At 68.2% G+C, this 8,857-nt stretch overlaps 1 protein-coding gene across 1 annotated transcript; it reads left to right on the top strand.

The window, feature by feature from the left end:
* The first annotated feature begins 143 nt into the window (after nt 1-143).
* THOP1 (thimet oligopeptidase 1) lies at nt 144-8,181 on the top strand. Its single transcript, XM_040990516.1, has 13 exons — nt 144-183; nt 1,420-1,635; nt 1,983-2,131; nt 2,361-2,468; nt 3,624-3,726; nt 4,251-4,411; nt 5,016-5,151; nt 5,295-5,661; nt 5,756-5,957; nt 6,592-6,778; nt 6,870-6,998; nt 7,378-7,514; nt 7,889-8,181. The coding sequence occupies exons 1-13, from the start codon at nt 168-170 to the stop codon at nt 8,048-8,050; spliced, it is 2,073 nt and encodes a 690-aa protein (XP_040846450.1). The 5' UTR covers nt 144-167; the 3' UTR covers nt 8,051-8,181.
* Nucleotides 8,182-8,857: the final 676 nt, after the last annotated feature.

The following is an 8,857-nucleotide window of genomic DNA, read 5'->3' as shown; positions in this document are numbered from 1 at the left end:
ACGTCGGAAGCGGTGCTGCGCGTGCGCACGGCGGTTCCGACGCTGCTGCCCGGCCTCCCGGGTCGGGCGGAAGTGGGCGGTGCGCGGGCGCCCCGCCGTCCCGGCATGCCACGGGCACGTGCCCCCGCGGAGCGCGGCGAGCGGGCTGCGGTGCTCGGCCGGCCGCCATGAAGCCGCCCGCAGGTATCCGGCCGTCCGCTGCGGGCCCCGCGTCCTCGGGCCTCGTCGCTCCTGCCCCGGTCAGCGCGGGGCGGGGACCCTCGGCCCGGCCTCCCCGGGGCTGCTCGAGGAGGCACCGGGGTGCGCAGGCAGCCTCAGCTGCGTGTCATTCATTCTAGAACACGAGTCCAGGAGCTGTCCGCTGCGGGCGGGTGCAGCCACTGGTGGCCGGGGCTGACCGGAATGGACCGGGGTGGCCGGGGTGACTGGAATGGACCGGGGTGGCCGGGGTGACTGGAATGGACCGGGGTGGCCGGAATGGACCGGGGTGGCCGGAATGGACGGGGGTGGCCGGGGTGACTGGAATGGACGGGAGTAGCCGGCGGTGACCGGACGGAATGGCCGGGGGTGGCAGGAGACGCGCGGGTGCAGCCCCAGATGGACAAGGGCAGCCGGGTGCATTCTCAGCATGGCCAGGGGCGCCGGGATGACCTAGATGACCAGCGGCGTCCGGGGTGGACAAAGGTGGCCAGGTGCAACCAGGGGTGGCCAGGGGCAGCCGGGTGTAACCTCGGCATGGCTGGGCGCCAGGAGGTCCCGGACTGCACCCTCTTGCAGCATTAGGGTGTCGTGTGTGGGGTGGCCGAGGAAGCCACGTGACCCCGTCCCGCGAGTCCAGCAGGTTGCATTTGTTCAGGTTGCAGGAAAGGTTCGCCTACTTGTGCTTGGCCCCTGGCCAGGAGGGCAGCCCGTCGCGATCCTGTTAACACTGAGTCGGGCTGCTGGGTTGGCCAGTAGTGGCAGGGCGCACACGTGCCGGAAAATGCCCGGCAAGGCTAGACCGTGAGGTGGGCACCTGCGTGCAGGGTGGTGGGTTTTCAGAGCCTCGTGTCTCCCAGGCTGCTCCCCACTGGGTGACCTGAGGTTGGAACCCATTCCCCCCCAACCGGGGTTGGCAGGTGGCAGAGTGGGCAGGGGATCCGGCTGGCCCTCTGTCAGTCTCCTGTAGGGTTTCTTTTTGCCTGAGAGGGGCCCCATGGTGACACACACACACACATCCTTATAGCATGGGTTGGGGCGTCACCCTGGGCACTATGCACCAGCAACGCATGTCTCTGTGTCGGGTCGGGGGTCAACCCCGGCACTGCCTGCCAACACCCTATGTCCCTGTCGGGTGGGGGAGGGTGGGCAGTATGCCCGGCTACTCCCCCCACAGACTGCTCTGAGCAGCCACCCCTGCCCCCCTTCTCACCTGTGCAGCCTGCGCGGGCGGCGATGTCCCGGACGCGGCCGCGGCGTGCGCCCCCGTGGACGCGCTGCGCTGGGACCTGGATGCCCAGCAGATCCAGGCGCTCACCCAGCAGCTGATGGCACAGACCAAGCGTGTGTACGACCGGGTGGGCGCCCAGTCTTTCGACGAGGTGTCCTACGAGAGCACCCTCAAGGCGCTGGCCGACGTGGAGGTGACTTACACAGGTGAGCCAGGGCGAGGGGCGGGCAGGGGGTACGAGGTCCGCGCCTCGGGGTCAGTGGCGGCGGGGGCTGGAGGGCTTGAAGCGTGCGGCCTCCGGCTGTCCCTAACACAGAGCCGGTTTCCTTCCTGCCATATCCCCCGGACCCTGGGCGTGTGTCCTCGGCTTCCCTCCCGTTCACGTGCCACGAGTGAGGCAGACCTCCCGCGAGGGCCTTGCGCTCTGTCCGTGCCAGGCGGAGGGAGGGACCCCGTCCCCTGGAGGAAAACGGGTGCCCCGGCCCTGCTGACACGGTGGGGGCGGCCGGGCAGGTCCTCACGCCTGTCCCCTCACCCCCCTCGACCCTTCCAGTTCAGAGAAACGTCTTGGACTTCCCCCAGCACGTGTCCCCGGCCAAGGACATCCGCGCGGCCAGCACGGAGGCCGACAAGCAGCTGTCGGAGTTTGACGTGGAGATGAGCATGCGGCAGGACGTGTACCAGAGGATCGTGTGGCTGCAGGTGCGGCAGCCTGGCGGGGGGCGTGGACAGAGGGGCACCCCAGCTTGGCCAGACGTCCACCACCCTCAAGGTCACGTCCACCCCCAAGGTCACGTCCTTAAAGTCCCAGGCAGGCGACCGTCGGGGCTGTCCCCGCAAGCTGTGTTCTCGCGCGTGGGTGGCGCGTGGGTGACATCCTGGAGTCCCGCTCGCCCACGCCCTGTGGCCGACATCTGCCTATTTGCCACAGGAGAAGGTTCCCAAGGAGTCGCTGAGGCCGGAGGCGGCCCGCTACCTGGAGCGGCTGATCCAGCTGGGCCGGAGGAACGGGCTGCACCTGCCTACGGAGACCCAGGAGGCAAGCGCCCCCTTGGAAGGGGACACCCAGCCTGGAGGGCAGCTCGGTCCCCTCCCACGGGCCTGGTTGTAGGAAGAAGGGCCCAGGCTGACAGAGGGGCTGGGAATCACCCTGACAGCAGGGCAGGGCACCAAGCAGGCTGTGCCGCCCCCCAGTGTGGGCATTCCAAGGGTAGTGCCAGGGGGTGGGGTGCTGCGGGTAGGGGAAGCTGCCATCATCATATAACTGGATGGGGCTGTGGGCACTCGGGGGGCCAAGCGTGGAGCTGCTGCTGGGATTCCTCTGGGAGGAGGGGGGTCCCGGCCAGGCTGCAGGTGGATGCCCCCAGGCGCAGCAGGGCCCCAGTCAGGACCCTGAGGAAAGGGCTGCCTGCTGCCACAGTGCCTTTCACGTTGGCCGCCCCGGGTGGGGCCCTGGGGTGGTGGGGTGACCTCGCACAAGCCAGGGGAGTAGCGGAGGGACAGGAGAGGAAGGGAGCCGCCCTGGGGCCATGCCTGTGAATGGGCCTTGGCCTAGGAGCTGGACCCAGGTACCCTGAGGCTGCCCTTAGCCCAGAAGGGCTGAAGCATGTGTCCCAGGGCCTCTGCTGCGGTCCACGTCCTATCATGGTCACCTCCTCACCCTGCAGAGCGGCCTAGTGGCCATGCTGGAGATGACCGCTTGTCTGGAACCTGCATTGCTGGGGTTGCCTTTTGAAAATGGCCTCTGGACCTGTGTTGCAGTGCGGTGGGGAAAGCCCCGGCCTGCAGCGCTGGCGTCCCCTGTTGGGCGCTCTGCGTCTGTGCAGCTCCCCGCTGATGGCCTTTGGGAATGCAGCGGAAGATGGCCCAAGGGCCCAAGTTGCTTCTGACTCCCGGCTGTGGCCTGACTACTGTGGCCATCTTGCGGTGGGGGTGGGGGGAAGGCACCCGCATCGGGCCCCTGTGGCCATGGCCTTGTGCCCTGGCCGGCCAGGCGGGGAATTCAGCTGGTTAGGATCAAGCCAGGCCAGTGGCCTCCCAGGTGCCCTGCCTCTCACCTGCCTTCGTGTTGCATACGCCCCCTTGGCCCTGGAGCAGCAGTGTCAGATCCCCGAACCATCAGCAGGGTGCTTCCCCGGCTCCCCAGCCTCCCCCTCACCGTCCTCTGTGTCCTCACCGTCCTCTGTCTGTGCAGAAAATCAAAAGCATCAAGAAGAAGCTGAGCCTGCTGTGTATCGACTTCAACAAGAACCTCAATGAGGACACCACCTTTCTGCCGTTCACGCGCGAGGAGCTGGGTACGGGGGAGTGGCGTCCAGCCTGATGGGGGGGCCATCTCTGGGAGGCCGAGGCATCGAGGTGGTAGCACCCTGGGATGCCGGAGCTCTCTGTGCTTGAGAAGTTAAGCTCAGGGACGTGCTGCCAGAAGGAGCCAAGCCCAGAGGCAGGAAGGGTGGGTGCTCCTTGGTGCTGGGTCTGCCCAGGCCAGGCCCAGGGAGCCCAGTGGGCGTCCAGTGTCCCAGCCCACGCCAGGGCTGCCACAGGCCCATGGGAGACTGCCTCACATTGGAGTCCTCCCCCCAAGGGTCCCCGGTTCCTCTACCCCTCCTGTGCCCTCTAGGAGTTCCCCAGGTGGGAGCACGCTGACCAGCAGGGAAGGGGCGATCCCACTGCCCCAGCAGTTGTAGTCTGTGTGAGGGGCTGGGGCTAGAGGACGGAGTGCGGTGGGTGCCCACGGCCATGGCGGGGCAGGGCTGCCTGCAAGGAAGACCCCCGCCAAGACGGCTCCCCAGAGGTTGACGGGTGCCCCGCTCGCCCCCAGGCGGGCTCCCCGAGGACTTCCTGAGCTCCCTTGAGAAGATGGAGGACGGCAAGCTGAAAGTCACGCTCAAGTACCCGCACTACTTCCCCCTGCTCAAGAAGTGCCACGTGCCCGAGACGAGGAGGAAGGTGGAGGAGGCCTTCAACTGCCGCTGCAAGGAGGTGAGTGGGGCGACCAGGGTCCCCCCCGCCCCCAGCCCCCAGGCCTGGACCCAGTCCTGCCCCCTGCCATCAGCTGCCAGAGGGCCGCCCCGTGCCTTCCAGCTCCCCCCCAATCCTGTGAGGCCTCCGATTGCAGGCCACCGTGAGCGTCTCAATCCAACCAGGGTCGGGAGAGGGCGCCTGGGGGCTCCCTTGGCGGTGGCGGGAGCACCCCCTCTTCCCATTTGCTCTCACTGCACTTGCGATTTGGGGGCCCCGGGTCCCTAGGGAAAGCCCTGCCCTTGGGAATGGTGCCTGGAGCACCCGTCCCCACTGCCCGGGTTGGCGGCAGCAGCACAGGCCCGCTGGGGTCCGGGCCCACAGGGCCATGGTGTGCCACTGCCTTCCCTGCCCTCCCTGCGGTCAGCAGCAGGCCCTGCCCTGACCAGCCGGTGTGCAGTGCTCGCCCAAGTGGGCAGAGCCCCTGGCACGGCAGCCACACCCACAGAGGCCCAAGACCTTCACCACGTGCCCCCTTTCTGGGTCATGAGACTGAGGGCAGACGCTCCTGGGGGCAGGGGCTGGCGACACCCGGGGCTGTGTGGCTGACTGCCGGCTCGCACAGGAGAACTGCGCCATCCTGCGGGAGTTGGTGGCCCTGCGCGCGCAGAAGTCGCAGCTGCTGGGCTTCAGCACGCACGCCGACTACGTGCTGGAGATGAACATGGCCAAGAGCAGCCAGACCGTGGCCACTTTCCTGGGTAGCCGTGCTGGGGGCCCTGGGGAGGGTGGGGAGATGGGGGAGCCCTGGGTGGCCCCTGGGGAGGGCTGGCAGCCCCCAGGGGTGGGTAGGCAGGCTGTGGAGAAAGCCGGTGCCCCAGCTATGCCCATGTCTGTCCGGCAGACGAGCTAGCCCAGAAGCTGAAGCCGCTAGGGGAACAGGAGCGGGCTGCCATCCTGGAGCTGAAGCAGGCCGAGTGCGCCCGGCGGGGCCTGCCCTTCGACGGCTGCATCCACGCCTGGGACCTGCGCTACTACATGAACCAGGTGGAGGAGACGCGCTACCACGTGGACCAGAACCTGCTCAAGGAGTATTTCCCCGTGCAGGTGGTCACGCAGGGCCTGCTAGGCATCTACCAGGAGCTCCTGGGGCTCACCTTCCGCCTGGAGGAGGGCGCTGCCGTGTGGCACCCCGACGTGCAGCTCTACACCGTGCATGATGCCGCATCCGGGCAGCTGCTGGGCAAGTTCTACCTGGACCTGTACCCCAGGTGGGCGCGGGCGGCGGGGCTGCGTGGGCGCCGGCGGGGTCCTGTACCCTCCCTCCCCAGCCCTGAGCCTCACCCCGCCCACCCTCGGCCCCAGGGAAGGCAAGTACGGGCACGCGGCGTGCTTCGGCCTGCAGCCGGGCTGCCTGAGGCCTGACGGGAGCCGGCAGATCGCCATCGCGGCCATGGTGGCCAACTTCACCAAGCCCACGCCGGACGCACCGTCCCTGCTGCAGCATGGTGAGGTGGAGACCTGTTTCCACGAGTTCGGCCACGTGATGCACCAGCTGTGCTCGCAGGTGAGTGTGGGGCACGCCGTGACCCCACATATGCAGGGACCCCACACACACGGCCACGTGACCCCCCCAGCTCTGCTCAAAGCGGGGGGGGGACTCCCATGTGGGTGCAGGACCCAAGCTTCCCCAGGGACATTGGCAGGGACCCAGCGGGGAAGTGGGGCAGCCGGGGCTGCTAGTCTGCGCTGGCCTGAGGTGTGGCCATCACAGGGGGTGGCTTGACCGGACTGCCTCAGCCCCAGCCTTAACGTCCTCATGTCCACATCTGGGGGCACCAGGAATCGGGACCGCCAGCCTGGGGGAGCTGCGTGTGGGAGGGTGAGACTCGGCTGGCAAGTAGCAGAGGCCCGACCCCTAGCGAGCCACCGTCAGCGCCGTTGCTGCAAGACACGAGTGGGCCCGCGGCAGCCATGGTGCCCCAGGAGGCCTTGGCGCGGTACCCGAGCTCCAAGAGCGGCTCAGAGGGGCCTCGCTAGGGTTTGCTGAGCCCTGGGAGCTCATTTGTCTCTGCAGTCTCCGCTCACAGGAATGCCCGTGTCTGGGGGTGGGGCGGGTGGCATGCCGGTGGCCCGGGTCAGGCGGGGACTTGGGGCTGGGGTCCGGGAGGACGTGGCTGAGCCCCGCACCGCCCCTGCAGGCGGAGTTCGCCATGTTCAGCGGGACGCACGTGGAGCGGGACTTCGTGGAGGCGCCGTCCCAGATGCTGGAGAACTGGGTGTGGGAGGAAGAGCCGCTGCGCCGCATGTCACAGCACTACCGCACTGGCAACGCGCTGCCCGCAGAGCTGCTGGACAAGCTCATCCGCTCCCGGCAGGCCAACACTGGTACAGCCGGGGCCCGGCCTGGGGGGGTGGGCGGGGAGGAGCCCGGCCCAAGGCACCCCGCCAGCCCCACTGCTTCCTCCCGCCCACCCAGGTCTCTTCAACCTGCGCCAGATAGTCCTGGCCAAGGTGGACCAGGCCCTGCACACGCAGACGGACGCAGACCCGGCCGAGGAGTATGCCCGGCTCTGCCAGGAAATCCTTGGGGTGCCCGCCACGCCAGGTGTGTGCCGTGCAGAGCTGCCACCCGGGAGCCCCTCCTGGGTTTCCCCAAGTGGCCGTGGCAGTCAGGTCCTGGACCTCCGTGCTGCTGTCCCAAGGGTGTGGGCAAGGAGCTGGAAGGGAAGAACAGAACAGCTGCGTGTGTGTGGTCCCCACATACGTTGGCACGGGTGGGCACACTCCCATGTTCAGCTGACTGGGCAGTTAGCAGGGCCAGCGCACGACAGTACCCGCGCTAGGGACCTTGGCTGGTGCCACAGCCCCCCTCCCACGGGCCTTGCAACGGGCACCAGTGTGTCCTGGGGCCGCGTCACCCACCTGCTCCCTGTCACCTGGCGGGGACACTGGGCTGGGACCTGAGCCTCGCCTGCCCACTCCAGGGACCAACATGCCTGCCACCTTTGGCCACCTGGCCGGGGGCTACGACGCACAGTACTACGGCTACCTGTGGAGCGAGGTGTACTCCATGGACATGTTCCACACGCGCTTCCGGCAAGAGGGCATCCTGAATGCCAAGGTGAGGGGACGCTGCACCTGCTGCCGAGGCCCCGGGACACCCCCACCTCCACCCCAGGCTGGGCGCCGGTGACCGCTGCTGTCCCCTGACACTGCTGCCCTGGCTGACCTGGGCAGGCCGCTCCGGCTGCCTCCTGTGCCAGGCGACAGGCAGCCGTCCCTGCGCTGCGGGCCCCGCTGCCACACATGCTGTGTCAGCCTTGGCCGAGGCTGGGTCCCCTGAGCTCAAAGCCGATGGGGTCAGCAGTCAGGGAGACGGCCCGAGAGTCGCCCAGCCACGCCTGGCCCCTCCAGTTGTCCTGCCGTGGGTTCGGCCCCCTGCGCTCGCCCCGCCCGCCTGTGCTCCTGCCTCAGGGGACCCTTGTGCCCCCACAGGTGGGCATGGACTACAGAAGTTGCATCCTGAGGCCCGGCGGCTCCGAGGACGCCAGCGCCATGCTGAAGCGCTTCCTGGGGCGCGGGCCCAAGCAGGACGCCTTCCTCCTGAGCAAGGGGCTGTGTGTGGAGGACAGCGTGTCGCCTGCCCTGGTGCCTTAGCCTGCCTGCCCCGGGGCAGCGCTGGAGCCTGTGCGGGGTGCCCAGGCACTTCTCACCTCCATCATGGGCCACCTCCAGGGGTTAGCTGGTCCCCTCCCCCAGAACCTGCCATCATTAAAAGTTTTAACCAGAAGGTGGGGTGCCCGGCCCATCTTTGCTGCTGGCCCCTGTCTGCCAGGTCAGTGGCTGGGGGGAACCCTGGGAGGGCGCCTGCCCCCCCTGAGCGGGCTGGGGTCCCAGCGTCTCTATCCGCAAGTTCTGCTCCCCAACCCCGACTTCGTGAAGGAGCAGGCGTGGCCTTCCCGGGACCTGCAGCTGGACACAGCCCCATTAGTGCCCTCCACTGTGCCAGCCAGCCAGCACGGTCCTCCTTCTAAGGGTCAGCCGGATCTGACAGGAGCTGGGCTCTGACGGTCTGGCACGGCCAGCAGGGAGGATGGAGGCCTGTCTCTCGGTGCAGTCCCTGGGCAGGGTTTCTTACGACCAGCACAGGTAGGCATGCCCCGGCAGCCTGTGGCATCTGTGACCGGGAGCTTGGGGGCAGTCCACCTGCTGTTCATGGCCCGTCCTCCTGTCCCCTCACTAGGAGCCATCCTGCCCCCGCCCCCAGAGGGGTTCGTGGGGCAGGACCAGCCACCTCCACCGCCACCACCCCACCTCTGGGCCACTGCCTGTCCTCTCACTCCCGTTGCCGCCCGCTGGCTCGGCCTCCAGTGCCCGTTTCCATGACAATTACGCAGGACAGGCGGCCACGTGGCCGGGGCAATAATGCCGAGTACGTGCCAGCCGAGCCCGAGCTCACAGCAG

The sequence above is a fragment of the Ochotona curzoniae genome, unplaced genomic scaffold (assembly GCF_017591425.1).
Source record: "Ochotona curzoniae isolate NIBS_2020 unplaced genomic scaffold, NIBS_Ocur_1.0 contig_605, whole genome shotgun sequence".
In the NCBI taxonomy this organism is placed as follows: Eukaryota; Metazoa; Chordata; class Mammalia; order Lagomorpha; family Ochotonidae; genus Ochotona; species Ochotona curzoniae.
Note: the sequence above shows the minus strand (reverse complement) of the source record. Positions and strands in the feature narration are given on the sequence as shown.